Genomic DNA, 19,652 nt, shown 5'->3' on the forward strand with positions numbered 1-19,652 from the left:
ACAGTTACCTGGGCAGAGCAGGGTTTATGGCTGTCTCTTAGAGCAGGCGGGTGAGGAAGGAAAGGTTGTTTGTATTTGCGCAGGTCATTTGTAGATCTCTGAAAGAGAAAAAAATGCGGCTTTGCATCGTTCTTCCAGAACAAACTCCAGTTTACAGAGTGAGGCCTATAGGGCTGCAGAATGACAGCCCCACGCCGTTCGTAGCCCACAAGGTAACTCAGTTAACTGATAATTTACTTCAAAATAGGTTAGGTTCAGTTCACACTCTCCACCAGCGGAACAGATCAGTTCTCGCTCGCGGCGACCTGTTATAACACTCCTGACAGTGTCTCACATTCTAGTTAGAAATTATAACAAGGGGACCGCTTCAAATATGCGAAACACTGCTTTTACTCGGGAGTGGAGGTATCTCGTGTCGAAGAAAACCCGACGTGTGCGGAGATAAAAACGGCAATGTTGACAGTTCTCCTGCAGCACAAGACGCATTTATGGCTGAAAAAAATTTGTTTTCAATTCAGAAATTGTTTTTTCTGTCGTGTCGATTTAAATACGTTAAGTAATTGGCGGGTAGCGACTGGCACTCCGTACAGCTTTAACGAAGCTGTACGGACGTACCTTCGTGACCTAATATTTGGGTTTCAATTCTTCTTATTCAATTATTTCAATTATTCTTATTCGCATTCAGCGGCTCGCTGCAAGGTTTATATATAATAAATATCGCCGTAACCATTCTTCAACAGACCTCTGCCAACAAGCCCAACTACCAATGTTAGAAAGCAGAACCAGGTATGAAAGACTAAAAACTCTTTACCTCATTATTAATGATTATCTAAAAATTAATAAATCAAACTACTTTGAGATCAAAACTAATGAGACATCAAGGCATCGTCATAGTAGGTTCATTTCATTGCCGGCTATAAAAAATAATTGCTTCAAGTTTAGTTATTTCCCGCGAACTTGTAAGGACTGGAACTGTATTCCAGATCCTGCTGTTCGATCATCATCATTATCTGAATTTGTACGCCATTAAGAAAATTTCATCTATGGCACTACCACAGGGGGATGAGGTTCTATTGCTGTTGTGTAGGATGGCTGCTGTTCCGATTTCTGTGTAATTCATTTTTGTTTTGTTTGTGTGGGCATTCAGAGACAATTTTTGATTGACTATTGATTTTCATCGTGTTCTATATTGCTCATTTTTCGTTTTGTATTTTCCACTCCTGTTGCAGCCCCTTATGGTGGCTGACAGTATTAATAAATGAAATGAAATGAAATGGTCTCATCAGATTCGAGGACCATATCACAAATTGTACGGAAGATGGCAGCTCATAGCATAGAGTGGTAATTTGTCATACGAACACAGGTACAATATCAATAGAAAGAGCCGTTTTAGAAATCCCGTACGAATGCAGGTGCTTGGGTGACTCAGGAGTAGCCTGTCAAAATCGGCATCCAAATTGGCCAGAGTTTCCGACTCTCCTCAAACTAATACAGCCCAATTTATAGAAGCTCTTCGTACCACCGTTTTTAGACCGAAAAAAAAAAACGGCAGCTGCTTAACATAGGCTACATCCTTTTATACCAGCGAAATGTTTGCTACTCTTGGTTATTCTGTGTTACTAAGCCAAGATAGACTCACATTGATAACCTACTTTCCAGAGCGTAAGATCCATTGGGCATGGTCAGACACGGTTTGCTGTGTTGTAACTCCCCTATCGCTGTAGGAAATGCAGTCAAGGCACTTGTAACGGCACCCGACTGCTGTCGGCACTGCTTAGAAATTCAGATGTCCACGAGGACAAAGATCTACATAATATTTGTTTTCTTGTCTCCTCAGGATGAGCGCCTCCGATCCTGAGAATAGAGATGATGCCGCAACCGCCACCAGTGGACACAGCGACACTTTCGGGGTGGAAAAGTGCGTGGAGTTGTACGATACTGCCATCGCCCCCATCGCGCCTGCCATCGCAGCCATACTCGACACTTTCCAGCCGGCCTTCCTCGACAAACCTGTCAATGAACCACCAGAAGGGAGTTCTTTTAGGTCCAAAGTGCAGTTCCTGGACGTAGGATGCGGTTCTGGCAGGTAGTGTGGCTCGTTTATTTATGCGGCAAATGCTTCTCCTATTTTCTTTAAAAAAAGCGCTATCTTTTTTTCGGCAAGAATTTGCTCCATTTAAGTTTAGACAGTAATATTCAAGTAACACAGCAGTAATAGATCAAGTTGGCTCTTTTACTGTGTCAAATCACGCGGAACCGAATCCCGGCCGCGCCGGCCGATTTTAGCTGGATGCGAAAAGCAAGGCTCTCATGTGCTGTGCGATTTCGTTGCACGTTAAAGAGCCCCAGGTGGTCGCAATTTCCAGGGCCCTCCATTACGGCCTCTCGCACGAAGGAAAGAAGACACATTACCCTCACCAGTGCAGAACAAATTTCTAAGTGAAACTTGAAATTTCTCCAACCTAAACCTTTTTATTTTACAAAACCCGACGTTTCGGGTCGGGTTTTGTAAAATAGAAAAGTTTTGGTTGGAGAATTTTCAAGTTCACTTAGTTATCAACCCAACCAGACAGGCAAATCTGTCGAAATGTTTAGCTTTCAGAACAAATTTCAAACTTTTTACGTAAAGCCAGACGAAGATTAAAGTCTTTAGATTATCCGAGGTCAACACAACAGGCTGAAATGAAGCTGTTTATCAAAAAAGTCTCCTGCGGACGTAAGCCTTTTGTTAGCTTCGATGTCAAGGCCTGATGCCAGTGGTAACTGACTCAGCGGATGGAGAGCAGAACAGCACGTTCATCCCGGCGTTGTTTCAACACATATAGAGCTTCACCGTAAGCAAAAGATTCTCAGAAAAATTCACGTAAATTTATTGTGCGACTCCGGGGGTAGTTTACTTGAACGGATGTTCTAGGCTCACCTTTTAATATATAACGAAATATTTTTTCTATACCCAGGTAGATATTCCCGGAATATAATAAAATAAATTAATTAAATATTATAATAAATAACATATTAGAAGAAGTTCCGTCAGAAGCTACTGAGTTGCTCTGAATACATAAGCTTTATGGCTAACGATAGACCGAGATGCATGGGAAACATTTATTATAAAGCTTACTGAGCCAAATCTGCAAAAATAGTACCTAGTACTGTGTGTTAACCGCCTTGCTGAAATTGCACTATTTTATTTACGACGTAATGTTCGATCTTTGGTTCGATTATATAATACACTGTTCCACATTCAAGCCCCGGTGAAAGATATTAAGCGCCGCCTGAATTTGGTTTGAGTTTTGGGAACGTGCAAATTATTTTGTTGCGCCTGCCTAGCTTCACCTTTAGAGAGAGAGAGAGAGAGAAAACTTTTAATGAGCATATAATCAGTAAATATTCGCAGGAGCTGGGTGGTCGGTGCCCCTAGTCCAGGGCTCCACTGGCAGCAGCTTTAGATAGAAAAATACGATGCTGTCCCTATTGATCGGTGGACGAAGACGACTGTTTTTTTTTTCTTTCTTTCGGAAGAGGTGGAAAGGCAATATATTTAGTGCCGCAAACAGTAGTTTTACGATGTTCTACGTACAGATGATGACTTCCCGGCCCGTTTCTCGAGGGTGCTGACCCTTTATTGTGGTTACCAGAAGGTCAAACACCGATAGATAATTTGAAATTATCATGCAGAGCCCTGAAATATGAGCTAAAGAATAGCAATCGTAACACGTGCTTGCCAGAATTTTCTTCAGCTTTAAAGGGTGCACAGTAGTCATGAGTTATGTTTTACATAGTTCACATTTGTGAATTAAATAATATAGCTTCTCGTGAAGAGTGATTCCCTAGTATTTTCCATTCTGCTCTTTGAGTACACATATTACCGTGACTCATGTTGAATAAACCTTGCCCCCTTTATCGCGGGATAACAATGAGTTCCGCTCATTATTCCACTCGATGAATATACGATTAGGTAAGTCCTGGTTTTTAACCGAAAAGCGCATTCTGATATGAGCGGTTTTTCAGCGCAAAACGATAGAGACAGCAAACAACAATAGCAGGTGCAGTTGCTGTTTTAAATTAACTTGCAGGAAATTTACACTCACGTAGCACAAAATATTCAACGCAGCGCCGAATACGAGCATAATGTAGAAAAGTGTTATTGATGCTAGAGTCCACGGCAGGACTGCAGATTGGGCGTCTTAAAAATTTCTGTCCTAGCATACTTATAAATGACCGCCAAATACTGGCACATTACTGGTCATGAGAATACACAGAAGCTGTGAAACAAGATACAAATATACTGCTTATCCACCAGAAGCAACATGGCAGCGATATTTGATCGTGCTTCTTGCTTACACTTTGGCTGCTAATCTGCCGGCTTATTCTGGACAAAACTTGTGGTGCTGTGCAACAACGGGTTAACCGTATGTTAACCGTCTATATTGCGAAATTAATTTTTTCAAACAAAGGTATAACAAAGATAATTGCATTTCTGAATTCGCTAATACAATTATAATATTCTACTAATTACTCGCCAAGAATAATTACGCTATATTACATTTAAAAAAATATATTTTAGAGCACTGCTGTTATGCGGTCTTTCAGCGGTTGTACCGCACCGCCATTGGTGTTGTTGCCAGTATAACATGCGTGATAGAGAGTCACCAGGCACGAGCCACAATAACATCAAGGGCCAAAGAGAATTGTACAGATAAGGAGAAAGAATAAGGATCCCAACCTGAGCCAGGCGGCACTCCGAGAGCAAGCAATGAGCGCCCTCTTCGGCGGGAATATCATAACGTGGAAGGCAGGCGGGTGAGCTGAGGCACCTCATGTCTCTATGTAACGGCTGTATTGCGGTTGTTTAAAAATACGCAACCTTAAAGGACATTTTCGGTGTGGAAACCTTAAAAAAAGGGAAAAACTGCTTTCTAACGTGTTATGGAACACGTCGTACAAGACCCTCAATGTTTCTGTGGAAGTGAAGTGTGTGTCACAGGTGAGCGACACCAACACCTACAAGGTAGGTACATCCCTAGGTCAGCACACAATTTCTCAGCACTTTAACGCCATGTAGAGGCTCGGACTGCTAGCCGAAAGAATGCGGGTTTCTCCGCCCGATACTGCCTCAGGTTTTGCATGCTCGACATGGGGATATTTATCGCCTAATTCCCCGTTTCTCACGCATCTGGTTTTGAACTTCATCACATACACGTTCATTTCGCTTGTTAGCATTTAAGTGCAGTTCAGCTCGCTACAAAATTCTAGCTCACGCATTCATGTGCGCACGCGCTGTAACATCGCCGATATCGTCCCCAGAGATGATTCCTAATAACTATTACGCACGAACCACGCCACTCAGGTGTAAAGACTCCGCCCTATTGTTGTCCGCACGTGTACACTTGCGAGCTTGTCTATATGTACTTTTAATTAAACTTGGTTTCAAACTGTGAAATATACAATAACTGCACTTGACGTCAAACCAGACTTAGTCTTTGTAGCAGTGGGCTAAGCCGTGTATGCATTCAACACTGCACAGCTAAAGTTGAGTGCAAGCACATAAGGTAGTGGCTAGTTATTATCTCGATAATTTAGTAACCTTTAGGTTAATGAAGTATGGAAAATATAATTAGCTAACTATGTGTTACATCGCTGGATAGCTACTGACAAGAGCAAGCTAGTCTGACTGCGATGTGCAAATAATTGAAACTGAATTGTAAATTTCTGAATCCGTCTAAATTGTCTAACACGCAGCTTCACACTGACCCATCTGCATCCCCGACTGCCTTCATGGTGTGGCAAGGGACACATTATTCATACTTCAACGTGTTTGCTCGAATCTGAATCAAATACGTTTTCGTTTCTCACCCTATAACCACCTGGGATCATTGTAGTAGTAAGTGTGTGAACTCTGAACTGCAACTTAACTATCCGCAACGTAAGCCATTCTAACAAAATCAAGATATTAAATTAAAAGAAACTACAGGAATTGTTGACTGTGTTACAACAGAGTGAAATCGAGAGATACCGAGCGAATGATTGGATAAGTTAGATTAGGCATGAAACTAAAAACTACTTGGAGTGAGCAGTCAGGGGCCACAGATTTGTTGGGAACCAAACTGTTTAGGTTACTCTAATGATAAAACATGTTCTGATGTGAAACGTGTCTCTCACGCAGTTTCACACTGACCCATCTGCTTCCTCGACTGCCATCCTGGTGTGGGAAACTCGTCGGTGCCGACAACTCGCCGTCGATGCTCACTTTCGCCCGAGAGAACCGTGCGCACCCGAAGATCTCCTACCGAGAACTTGATCTGCTCGCGGATGAAGACGTGGCGAGATTCGTGCGAGCAGAAGGAAGCTTCCAGAGGGTCTACTCGTTCTTGGCGCTGCATTGGATCACCGATCAACGCCACGCCATGAGGAACATCGAGGCGCTCACGGCACCTGGTGGAGAGTGCTTCCTCGTCTTTACAAGCAATCTATTCGTGTTCGATGTGTTCGCCGCAATGCTGAAATCGGCTCGATGGAGCAAGTACTCTGACGTGAGTTTCTGTACTCAAGATGGGTTAGGGGAAGCTTATACAGTGCTATACAAGAACCCGTATGCCATGTGAAATATACGATGAGTTTTGTTCCCAAATTATTTTGCCGTCCGGCCGTAGCAATACATTTAAGTCATGGCAGATTAGTTTTGTGTTCTACAAGGCAGTTGGTGAAAATGCGGAATTGTTTATCATTATTCCAAGGATTATTTATTATGAGGCTAGTTCTAAAAATAATAAATTAAAAAAAAAAAGAAAGCGGTGAACACCTCCGCATCGCCTTCGATTTTATGACGCGAAAGTGTTCATGGCTTTCTTCCGCAGCTCCCCTTTGCGTGCACTTATTCTTGTACAGAAGCTTCCGTGGTCATGCAAGCACCAATTCGTAATTACTCCCACAATCTGAATGGGATAGCATTGCCAGCTACCGCATTTACCAAGCCCTAGATACAAGCGTTCGTGTTTTGGGAGTAGCATACCTCAATAGGTCCACCTGACTTGGTAACTCAAACCATGACATGCGCTCTCATGACATCCCACAAATCAGCGACAATTCCTCGCCAAGCGATCTCCATCCAACTACCATCTGCCAGATAAATGTGAGAGAAACTGACGTCATGACTTTAATCCTGACACCAACAGCATCTGCCTTTCTGCAGAACGGAACCTTTCACGCTGTCTTCTCATTATATACGAAACAGGTACAAGTCACAATTAACGACTATTTTAAAAAAGACGCGGAGACCTAACTTAGTGAATCAAACTGAGGCCTTCTGAAAGTTTCGTGTCGTTGAACGCGGTATTTTGCTCTTTCTCCAATGTAAAAAATTGTTGTGAATTCAAATTAGCTACATTGCCTCAAAGGATAAAAATTTCTTACATTGTATAGATCCACTTCAAAGCAGTTGGCTGCAATGTCGGCTTCGCAAGTACTATTATAAGAGTTGTTCTTTCTGTACGGAAGCTATCACGAAACAAGCTGCTGAAGCAACTCTCGCATTATGTACAGATGTACAGATCCCGCCTGTAATCTCTTCTTCGGAGCGAGTAGCCTTTTAGAGCCAGAAACAAAAAACAGTTTTACTTATACAGTAACTTGGAACAACGATTTCAATCATTTCTATTAATACAATAGCATTAAAGGCTTCGTTCGCCAGAAAATATGCTGTCAGCTTTGTGAGCGAAAAATAAACATGGCGCGGACGGTATATTACATGAGGGCAGCGCACAGGCTTGCTGGCGCTGCAGTTAAGAAGTAAAGTTAGGACCACTGGAAAAGCAAAGATACTAGCCCCAAAAAGGCCGCTTATTTTGGTCGCTTTCAATAAAGGAGAAGACAGTAGAGAGTAGCAAAAGGAAGTAGGCCTAACCAAAGTATTCACCGCACCATGCATCATATACGCTGAGAACACTGTAGGGGGGTGTCCTAAATATGCATTTCGTTGCATCCAGGAAGCAATGAGTAGAAAACGCGGTGGCTAACACATTTCAAAAAAGTCGATTTTAGCTTGTGTAAAATGCTCGAGTTGGAAGTAGCAATAAGGGAACTACAGTCGAAACGCTCATTATTTAGATCAAAAATAAAACCTTAACTCTCCACTTAACTTTCATATTCAAACTGTTCAATACGAACAATGGTGCGAAATGTCCTACTGTGAGCAATATAAGCAGCTTCTGAAGATGTAATGTCACTCATTAGGTAGCGAAACCACTGTACCTTATTCAAGAGTTGTTTTTTTAGCCATTTTAGGAATTTTGTGAATCTGAGTTTGAAGGAGATGGCGTCCTCGTTTCGTAATGACTGTAGTAAACAATTACGGCGTTTTCGCAATTACACAGCTTGGACGTTATTAGTTGAAGGCGCTGGTGGCAGCTTTGTTCGAAACCATGACGCCCATTCATGTGATTTTATTTCGGTAAGAAATGAGTACGCCGCCTATACAGAACTGTCTACTGTTAATCATCATCATCATCATAATCAGCCTGACTATACCCAGTGCAGGGCGAATGTCTCTCGCATATTTCTCCACTTAACCCGGTTCTGTGCTAGCTGCATCCACTTGACCCCTGCGAACTTCTTAACCTCATCCGCCCACCTAATTTTCTGCCGCCCCCTGCTACGCTTTACTTCCCTTGGATGATCCGTTTGTTACCCTACGCGACCATCGGTTATCCTCTCTTCGCACTACATGTCCTGCCCATGTCCATTTCTTCTTCTTGATTTCCACTAGAATGTCAGAAACTTGAGTTATTTCTCTGACCCAATCTGCTCTGCAGGCTTGCCTATTGGTTGCTAACTCCTATACGATTCTATGTCACCAGCATTCTAGTGAGTACAAATGTTTTCGCGATGTCCCAGTATCGGTCTTGTCACTACGCCACGCTTTGGCAGAAAGCGCACTGCGCACGATATATATTTTCATGCTAAAGCCTTACTATATCCATTTCCCATAATTCTGCTTGTCGTTACCATCACTTATATCTGTTATGATGGGACTGAGTTAGGCGTTTTTGAGTCACCGAAGCGGTGAGTGGGACGACGCCAATCCATAACAGATGATGCTGGGAGGCCCTATCCTCGCTTTTCGCTTCTGACGCGCCATTTTCACGTACGCCATTCCGAATAATCTCTATGTGGCGCCAGGTTTTCTCCAATTGTTATCAAAATTCTAGTGCAATTTTTTTTATGCTGCATTCGAAGTAAATAACACGCCATTCACCTCCCATTTAGCTTGGATATGCTAGTCACGCTGAATGCTAGTTTACGACAAAGATTCCAGCTAACGACTTATCTACCCCCAATAGTATGCATTGAAATCAAAGTTTCGGTGATTCCGGCACTAAGTTGCCGCTTGCAGCATGGCAGTCTACGTCCAACATGCAAACGCACGCACCGAATACAGTATTAGTACAAAAAAATTTAACCCATGTCAAAAACGTCACAGCTAATCAGCCCCTCAACTAAGTGGCTTTCGCAGTTCTACAGTAAGCAGTCTTAAGCGAATCAGCCGAATATTATTTTTCTTTTAATGTTTTATATTAAAACCCCATATTAGAGTACTCTTTCCTGCTATAGCAATGCTGTGAATCGATACATTTCTGCTGCTTTTTTCGGACTGAATGTCGGCAATAATTAAGCAAAAATAAAACATAAATATATACACTGTATGGCACAGTATACAGTAGTTTGCTTGAGGCCCACTCGCAAATGTCTTTGGTCACTGAGCACTCGGCACGTCGGGCGGGCCTCGGCACATCGGGTGTATACGACGCACGCACGCACCCACTGTACAAAAGAGTGACGGCCGACGGTGGAGGGCGATCGGCCGTTATCTTCCGGAATAGCACACGCGGAGCATTCGGTCGCAACGCGCACTATCTGGCCAGTTGAAATAGGAGGGTCATTGTGATAAACCCCAGCATTTGCGGTCAACAGAGGCGCGGGATCCCATTTACGGTTGCCTATCGTCCCTCTATAAGGTATGAGAGCACATTTAAGTTTAATAAGGTCACTTTCTTTTACAAGCAATTGAATATTCACACATAGTAGTCTAAATTACACTGCATAATAATAGAGTAAACTAGAAAACGAAAAGGCCACGACGCGAATGTGATAAAAAAAAAACAACTCAGTAAATGACGAGACTAAAACCCAACAATGGACAAAACACTGCGATAAAAAGAATTTAATAAAGATAACAAAGCAAGTATTCCAGATACAATAAGTATGGGCAAGGGTTACATAGAAAACGGAGCGTAAAATACTAAGTCAGATAAAGGTTAAACAAAGGGGAAAAGCATATTCGATCCAAAATCTGTGCCAAAAAGGAATTCTCACAGTATTCTTGTTAGTTGAGGCGTCGAAGGCTGGGCAGTACAGATCAGAAGAACGATGCGTTGATCGCGAGTTCGGTAAAACACAAGACGCTTACCCGAGGGGCCTCGAGAGCGTTTTTATACTCTCGGCTGGCTGCGCAGTGCCCGCGTCAAGGACGCGCGGTCGCTGCCCGAAAGTCATGTCGAAGCCTGCTCATAGGAACGGGGAGATACCGTGCGTTTCGCTCTATATGTGAGGCAGGAGATACCGCAAAGTTCGCAGTATAGGTGACGCAGCTTGTTACAGTCATCAAGCCCGCCTATTCGAGGTATACACACGGGATCACGTGTGTTCACTCGCGGACGCGCGCACTGCCCAGCGGCAACTGCCCGCGGTGCAGTTCAGTAGATGTTCGAGGGTTTCTACCGCGCTACAGCCGTCACACGTGTCACTGGTGGCAGGTCTGTGGCTCATCACGAGTTCATTTGTCTTTCTGGGAAAAGAAAGCGCCTGTGAGTTGCAGGGAGAGGTTATACCTCAAGCACCCAGTAAAGCATGTTTTCCACAAAAAGGATTAAAGAGGGAATTGCCCCCTCTACCCCCCCCCCCCCCCCCCCGAATAAAAAAAAGCCGACAGTTAACGGGTTTGTCAACACGTTCTATCCTGTGCAGGCACACATAAGGACAAAATAAAAGAACTATACATGGTTAACGTAAACATGGTGTAACACCTACACATGGTATGAGCATTCACATGAAGTGTTTGAGCTGTCTAGAAACTGGTTACCACCAGCCATAGCGGGTACGCAGCGCCGTGAAGCCGAGTGCCAGCGCACCAGAAGCCGTCAAACCAGAAGGCCCGAAGGCCCGAAGGCTGGCGTTGGAGGAAGGGTCACATGATCAAATATGGCAACGCCGATGCGCTCGCCCCTAAGTGGTCTATAGTCCTTTTCATCGGAAGAGGAGGTCGTCGAAATGCCTCCTTTCTGGACTGCTGCTAACCAGTTCCGCTGCCGCCTCTACCGTGTTGACGCCTAGCGCACACAACAGCCCAGCGAGCAATATGGTGACGCCCAGGAGGCCCTCGTTGCAAAGGTCTATAGGCCGTGCAGGATCGGCGGCGAGAAGCTGCAACGCTCCTTTCAGCGCCACTCCGTACGTGACTGAACGCGAGCAAAGCGAAGCGTGCACCTAATGCACTAACATAAACATAGAGATCAACTTTTCTTGAAACTAACTTCTATGTTTAGGTGCCTCACTTAACTTTTCTCTCCAGATTCTGCTGCCCGTTATTCCCGAGACGAGAGAAATGGAGGACCTTGCGTCTTTGCGCTCTCATCTGGTGAGCGTTGTGCGAGCGACCGAACTACTACCTCTCGCTTGCGAAGTCTTCCGAATCACAGCAAAGAATGGACTGAGCAAGGACAGCGCATTAGGCAAGTGCACATTTCTTCCTGTCGTCGCAGCTATTGAACAGCTCTCTCGCGTGCCGAATTTAGAGCACAGACCACCAATGTCGAGCCGTATGACAGGTTTCATGACAGGCATTGAGTCAAGGGCATATCACCAGTTTAGCAAATAATCGTATGACTGCCTGCGGTACAGATGCGAAGAAATTAACTCCCTGCCCATCATTGTAGTAACCCCTGTTGCTCTTATGCAGATCTTGGATTTCAGCAAAAGATATTAAGTTTTGGCTGAGTTAAACGGCAAGTCCAGGTTTCTTAAAAGTCAATTTGAATTGGAACAGAATAATAAGATACTGCTATAAAATAAAAAAAAAAACAATCGACCATTCTTCAATGTCCAGAAAAATATTTAGTTTTCAAGTATATCTTTCGCTTGCGGCTGGCGGTTGAGCCTGCAAGAGAAATTAAATGGCGCAGCGCTGGTCCTGTTCTTGTTGCTTCAACGTATGTCCCGTTTCTTTTGTGATGGTATTTCTTCACATCACTAGCCACCGATTAGTACGCCCCAAGGTATTATCGATGCCATGCGGAACGTTTTGACAAAGCGTTTGCCAGACACCCACCGGTAAAAATGGGTACAAGCGTTCCCCGGCCCGGCGTCCGGCACTCACAGGGGTGTGCACTTGGAAGAGGCTCCGCAAACCCCGCTGCGCTCCTTCAGGGGCAAAACAGTTTCAAACACTTCAGCCTGCAAAGGTGGTTCGAGTTACCGTGTTTCACGGGATTCAAAACTGAAAACGAGCCGTGTCCTGCCCACGCGAAAACTCAGAAAAGCCTTGAAGTTTCAAGTGCGAAACGCTATAAACCAGCGTGTCGAAAGATGTAAAGGTTCACTGTCACTGACGAAGTTCACTTCTCAGAGAATCACTGCAGTCCTCGGCCAGTCCGGATTCCCGGCTGTCTGACGTCGCGACAAAAAAAAAAAAAGGGTCGCATAATGGACTTTTGACGCGCCAGGAGGAATTATGGTTGTCCGATGGCGGAACGGATCAATGTCACATCGGAGCAACTATTTGGACCATGACCCCTTTTCCCAAGCATTTCACCACAGAAGAGCTGAGCATCAGGCCGGAGGAAGCTTGTGCCCATTTAAAACCGGTGTGTACCCGGCAGCACCAGGGTTCGACCCCAGTACCTCCCGAATGCGAGGCGGATGCTCTATCACAAGGAGTTTTTTACGGAGTTTCTCCCAAGTTTATTTTTTAAAAAAACTAGAAGGTTGCCGAGGGCATTTAGGAATCATTATCAGGATATTTTACCAGACGTCCAAAATGTTCACGGACTATTTCCCATTAAAAATTTAGTTGGTTCGGAGTCAAAGAAATGTGTGTGTTAGCAGAGCGCAAACAAAAAACAATTGGAAAGGGTGCGGCCAAAATCAGTGCTCGCTTCTTCGCGAACCAACGCAGGCGCGCCTTAAAGAATAACCACAGTAAAAAACACGTTCATAATAAACGCCGTATTCGCAGAGTAGCAAAAAAGCCCATACTTTTCACACTCATCACGGGAAGAGCCTCGGCAAGTAATAATGCACTTTGCAACCCTAGCCCCTTCACACGCACATACTGTCTTACCTCGATGACGTCACAAAACAGCTTCTCTCGAGGACGCGAAGATCACTGCATATGTCTGGATAATATAGGCGAAAGGTGTGAAACTCACATTGCTATACTGGTCGCCGTGAGGAAATTCCGTTCACCCCAGCCAGAAGCCCAGCAATAACGAAACTAACAACAATATGAAGCAAACAAACAATAACAATCAATATCAGTTATATAAATAAAAATAAACCAAAAAGTCTAGTTCTCAGGCTACACCCTTCCTTTCATTGCTAGCACAAGTGTCCTGCGCTCGATGCTCCCTAAAACGCCGAATGGGCGCCACTTAAAGGTGGTTTATAAATAGCTATTGAAAGATTACAGTGGATAATAATACCTAAGTGAAACTTGAAATTTCTCCAACCAACAATTTTTATTTTACAAAACCCGACATTTCGGAGCCCGCTCGACTCCTTCTTCAAGGGCTGTGTGCAACTATAGGTAAAGTAATGGTAGAGGGAGAGAAGAGGGGCGTTAGAGAAGGGGGAGGTGTGAAAGAAATGAGAAAGGAGGAGGGGGGATGCACCGACTGTGATGCTAGCTACATTGGCGAAACGAAAAACCTAAGAGAAAGAATACGGCAACACGGGAATGATGTACGAATTTTTTCAAGAGAACGCAACCCTGTAGCTGAACATTCGGAAGATTCCGACCGCAGAATAAATTTTGAAGAAACGTTCATCCTGGAGACAGAGACCAATCACCGGAAAAGACGCCTCCTCGAGTTATGGCACATACAGTCGACCGCACATAGCGTCAGCCGAACAATAGGCAACCGCCCTGCTCTATACTTGCAAGGTCTTTGCTCCCTCCTGGCCACCTCACACAAGAAAAAAAAAAAGTCGCCAGCGTGCACCCCCGCACCTGCGGCACCGTGACTCGTCATAACCCCCCTCCTTCCTTCTCTTTTCTTTCACACCCATCTCACCCCCTCCCCTTTCCCCCCCCCCCCCCCTTCTTCTCCCCTTCGACCATTTCTTTACTTATGGCTGCACGCAGCCCCGTGCCATGCACCCTCGAAGAAGGAGCTGAGCCGGCTCCGAAACGTCGGGCTTTGTAAAATAAAAAAGTCTTGGTTGAAGAAATCACAACTTTCACTCAGTTATCAACACAACCAGGCAGGCAAATCTGTCGAAATGTTTAGCTTTAAATATTTAAATACCACACTCGGTAGGAGGTATCATCTCCTGATGTCCACAAAACGACAAATATATTATCCAGTTATATGCTCCCGTTTAAACTATACTGTTTCCTTGTATGGTTAACAACGACAAGGAATCTAAATTATCTTGCTATACAAAAGCGAGTCTTGCGGGATATCGCGAACTTGGCGCTTTCACAAAGCTGCCGGCATTTATATAGGTCTTAAAGCATATTAGAAATAAGTCAACTCCAGACATACAAACTATATTTGAAAGCATTACGCTAGTGCAAGTTAGATGAAATAGCCTTCGAAATACATGTCGCACTAAGATTAGCACATATAAACCTCGGAAACGAGGCAAGGAAATATCTCGTTACGGAAAAAATTTGATCTTTAGAGATTAGGATGGCGAATTTCTTAATTATTGACCAGCACTCCAATGTCACCCTGTTATTTATCCAAGTCTATGCATCAACCACTACTGCTGAAGAAGCTATGTTGAGAGATTTTATGCTGCCCTGCAATGCCTTCTAGATCGCACTCCATCACCAGACATCCTTTTTCTCATAGGAGACTGGACTGCTAAGGTAGGCAGGGAAGAAATATCCGGGATTACAGGCAAGTTCGGTCTTGGTGAGCCGAATGAAGCTGGACAGAGGAGGTTTGTCAAGAAAACAACCTGACCATAGCGAATACTCATTTTCAACAGCACAAGAGGCGCCTGTACTCATAGACTTCACCAGACGGTCTGTACAGGAATCAGATTGATTATAATATTTGCCGACAGAGATGTCGGCAAATATTATAAGCGCTATACAAGCAGTAAAAACAAGGCCTGGGGCCGATTGTGGCACCGATCATCAGCTTCTTGTTGCCAAACTTAAGCTTCGATTGAGGAAAACGCAGAACACTAGAAGGCTTTTCAGGTATGATCTAGATCAAATTCCATCAGAATATGCTGTGGAAGTCAGGAATTGATTTGAAGAATTAGATTTAGAAGAAAGAGAGCCTGAGGAGATATGGACTGATGTTCGTGAGATTATACAATAAGTTGCTACTAAGGTAGTTCCAAAGCAAACGAAATGCAAGAAACCAAACTGGTTATCTGAAGAGGCTTTGCAAATAGCTGAGGAAAGGAGGATGGCAAAAGTTATGGGGGAAAGAGAAAGATACAAGGTTCTCAATGCCAATTTTCAGAGAATAGCAAGGAGAGATAAGAATACCTTCCTGAACATACAGTGCAATGCAGTTGAGGACAACAACCGATTGAGAAACACAAGAGCTCTGTATAAGACAATCAAAGATATCAAAGGAAGCTTCTGTGCTAAGCTGGGCGTGATAGAAAACAAACGAGGCAAGAACCTCACTGAAGCCTCAGAGATAAAAGAGGTGGCGAGAATACAGAGAAGAACAGTACAAGAAGAAGCCGAATGTGCAAACCCAACATGAGACAGAATTGTGATCACTGATCTCGAGCCGGGCAACATGAATAGTGAAGTTGAATGGGCCTTAGCCAGCCTTGGTAAAAACAAAGCTAGCTGAATTGATGGCTGATGGCATTCCAGCTGAGTTGCTTCAAAACCTTAACGATGGCGCTGTTAACGTTCTGTACGCATTATGTCATTAATTTTGGACAGCCCTGCAGTGGCCACAGGATTGGAGGAGGTGAGTGTATATCCCCATTCCAAAGAAAGGCAATGCCAAATATTGTTGCAACTACCACACAATCGCGCTTATGTCGCGTGCTAGCAAGCTGATGCTGAAAATCCTCCAAGGAAGACTGCAGCAGTATCTGGATCGGAAGCTTCCGGGCGTGCAAGCTAGATTTCGCAAGGGCAGAGGAACTAGAGACTAGATTGCCAACCTTCGCTAGATCATTGAAAAAACAACAGTTCCAGAAACCCATCTACTTCTGCCTTATTGATTATGCGAAAGTATTTGACTGCGTAGATCACAACAGATTGTGACAAGCTTTCCAAGAGAGGGGAGTTCCAATTTACCTCATCTCCTCGGGAACCTGTGTGAAGGACAAGAGACCACAGTCAGAACTGGGCATGGTCTTACTGATTGGTTTTCAAATGAGAAAGGAGTGAGACGAGGCTGCATACTGTCGCCCTGCCTATTTAACCTATATGCTGAGTGCATCATGAGGAAGGCCGGTCTGGACGGGTCTTTAGTTGGAGTGAAGATTGCTGGGAAACGTATCAACAACCTTAGATATGCGGATGATACCAGTTTAATGGCAGAAAGTGAAGTGAAACTCAAGAGACTTGTGACGTGCGTGCAAGACGAGAGTGAGAAGTTTGGGCTTAACCTGAACATCAAAAAGGCAAAAATCGTGGCGTCTTGCCCTATGAAGTCCTGGAACATCCACTAACAAGAAGTTGAAGCCGTGACAGATTTTCTCTTCTTGGGATCCAAGATTACCCCTGAAAGTCACTGCAGCCATGAAATTAGGAGACGTGTGCTTCTGAGAAAGAGCGCCATGACTAGTCTTCACCGCCTAGTAAAGAGCAGGAACATTAGACATGCCAACCAACATCCGCTTAACTCGTGCTATGGTATTTCCAGTTGTGATGTATGGATGCGAGATTTGGACTGTGAAGAAGGCTGACTGTCGAAGAATTGACGCATCTGAATTGTGGTGCTGGCGGAGACTCTTGAGAGTTCCTGGACTGCCAGGAGATCGAATCAGTCGATATTGTCGACCACAAACCCTACTGCTCATTGGAGGGTCACATTCTAAAGTTAAAGCTCAGCTACTTTGGTCATCTGATGAGAAGAGAGGAGTCGCTGGAGAAAGATTTGATGTTGGGAAAGGTTGACGGTCACCGGAGAAGGGGTAGGCAGCGAACGCGGTGGTTAGATGGCATCTTTGAGGCGCTGCATATGAAGTTATGTGAGGTTAGGAAGATATTGAGAGACTGGAAAGCTTGGCGTGATATGGTCCATATAGGGTCACAAAGAGTCGGACAAGACTGAACTGAACTGAACCCCATTATGACAAACATTGTACACTGCTCGCCCTCTTATCAAAAATATCAAAAAATAATAAAATAAATGCTAATTGATATGCATTGAAATACCAAATTTAATTGCTGTCTGGAATATGCTATTTTCTATACTTGAACTGTGGTTAAACTGTTCATTTTTAGCATAACCGCAATACTTGTAAGCATGTCATTTTTTATGTAAAATCTGAATTACTATCTTTTTACTATTTTAATTACTATTTATGTAAAAGTGAGCTTGTCTCACATCAGGTAAATGCTTTCTCCTGATTTTTGTAGCCTGTCGTACGGGTGGCGTGAACCGTGCTGGCAGTGTTGCATGTCACAACGGACAAAGTTTCTCCTTTGCCGGAGATAAATGTAGGTATGTGATATGGAAGGGTAATATAAGAATCACGCTGCTAATACCCTTGCATTGAAGTTACCCCTGTGCCACGCAGGTAGGTTGATGCGGCTTCTTTAGAGTGGTGTTTTAAATATGCCGTCGTAGCCACACTACCGCGTCGTACCCTTAAAAGTGGAGCGTGAGAGCCCTCCATATTTTATCTTCCATTTTAGGCATTCTGTACATATAAATAATTGACGTAATATTAACTAATATTGGCTTTTTAGTGTGTTTCTTCGAGAAATTGTGTGGTCAATACGCAAAATAAGTAAACTACGATATTTTCCCTGTTCATTCATATAGCGCCGGAAAAAAATACCTACTGAAGGGCTTACCAGCTTTCAAGTTTTTCCAATCTGTTTCTCAAAGCTCACACCTACGTAACGTTTTCACGGTCCTTGAAGTGAAACGTCTACTCCGACGCGTCCGTCGCAGCACAGAAATCTGCGAGGATATACATTTCCTGGCGGCTCGCATCCCTCAAACCATTCGAACTGAGCGGGCTACTCAGTTCACAATGTTCTGCAGAATCTGCAGCTTCCCAGGCGAATCTACCCCATAAATGCCACGATTCCTCAGCATAAATGATGCCACCCTTCTTCTCGCAAGAAAGCAGCATCTCTAGTGCCGCACTTGTGCTCTTGTCCATCCGTGTGCGGTAACCTAACCCAGCAGTCGTACCCGCGCAGAGGGTGCGCTTGGTTGGGTCCGAGTTGGAGCCCTCACACCCGCTGTGGATCGAGCATGACCTCAATTTCGATAGCGTGCGGGATAGCCTGTCTGGAACTGCCAGAAAAGTGAGTCAGATACTCACAACTTGCGTGTCTGGCCGGCGCTGAAGCCAACGAGAATTCGGCACCTGACCGCAGTGGGTCTCTCGCCATACCACCCGCCATCTTATAAAGCTCGTACGCAGGGGGTTTCGTCAGCTTTCCTCTTTGACTTTATTTGAACGACCAACCTTTTTTCTTTCATTTTATACCCTTTTAGTTATTTTTACGAATTGATTTGCGCCCTGAAGCAAACAACAACGTTATAAAAAATGCCATGTCAGCTGTCGGCATTCAGGATAATCAATGCATGATCTTACGCTTTTTCTTTTGCAGATTTCTTCTGCTTGATGAACCCAGTATACCCCCTGCTGAATGAAAAAGAAAGAGTGGAGCTTCGTTCGTTCACCGAAGAAGTTCTGCAGTACTTCACTGAGCAGCGCAGAGGAGGAGCTGTTGGACAACACAACATCCTCGTAATACACGCATGCAAGCCCCGAGAGTAAATTGCATATGCGATAAAGGAAACATAAACTTGCTAAAGCCGTACCATCAACTTCACTTTCCGCTATGCGGCATCCATGCATACCCTATAGGAATGTCAGTGCAAACGTACTTAACTTATAATCCGCAGCAGTGGCTTAGTGGTTCTTAGAGAGCAAATATTATTGGGATATCTCATTCGGCTGTCAGGTAGCATATCACGATGGTGCAATGGTTGAGGTGTTCAACTGTTGGCTCAAGTATGCGGGCCCGAATCCCTGCCACGGAGGACACTTTTCGATGGAGGCAACAAGAAAGGTGTATGTGGGCTGTGTCAGTGAACTTTAAACAGAGATTTCTGGAGGTCTTCACTACGATCGTCTCTCTTGGCCCCAGTTGAGTAAGGACGTTAAATCCCCACTTTTGTTCTGATCATGTCAGCGCA

At 44.2% G+C, this 19,652-nt stretch overlaps 1 protein-coding gene across 1 annotated transcript; it reads left to right on the plus strand.

The window, feature by feature from the left end:
• The first annotated feature begins 1,838 nt into the window (after positions 1 to 1,838).
• Positions 1,839 to 19,230, plus strand: LOC146188712 (uncharacterized). The gene is made up of 4 exons (XM_084605115.1): positions 1,839 to 2,086; positions 6,164 to 6,530; positions 11,624 to 11,783; positions 19,061 to 19,230. Exons 1-4 carry the CDS (start codon positions 1,839 to 1,841, stop codon positions 19,228 to 19,230), a joined length of 945 nt encoding a protein of 314 aa, XP_084461241.1.
• The last annotated feature ends 422 nt before the right edge of the window (positions 19,231 to 19,652 follow it).

Source organism: Amblyomma maculatum, chromosome 5 (genome assembly GCF_055883805.1).
Source record: "Amblyomma maculatum isolate TAMU_Amacu chromosome 5, ASM5588380v1, whole genome shotgun sequence".
Classification (NCBI taxonomy): Eukaryota; Metazoa; Arthropoda; class Arachnida; order Ixodida; family Ixodidae; genus Amblyomma; species Amblyomma maculatum.

What these genes read in the sequence shown, in the direction of transcription:
- LOC146188712 (XM_084605115.1), top strand. Translation starts at nt 1,839, where the DNA reads ATGAGCGCCTCCGATCCTGAGAATAGAGATGATGCCGCAACCGCCACC. An exon ending in GATGGAGCAAGTACTCTGAC is followed by an intron (nt 6,531 to 11,623) that starts GTGAGTTTCTGT and finishes TTTTCTCTCCAG; the next exon opens with ATTCTGCTGCCCGTTATTCC. An exon ending in GAGCAAGGACAGCGCATTAG is followed by an intron (nt 11,784 to 19,060) that starts GCAAGTGCACAT and finishes TTTCTTTTGCAG; the next exon opens with ATTTCTTCTGCTTGATGAAC.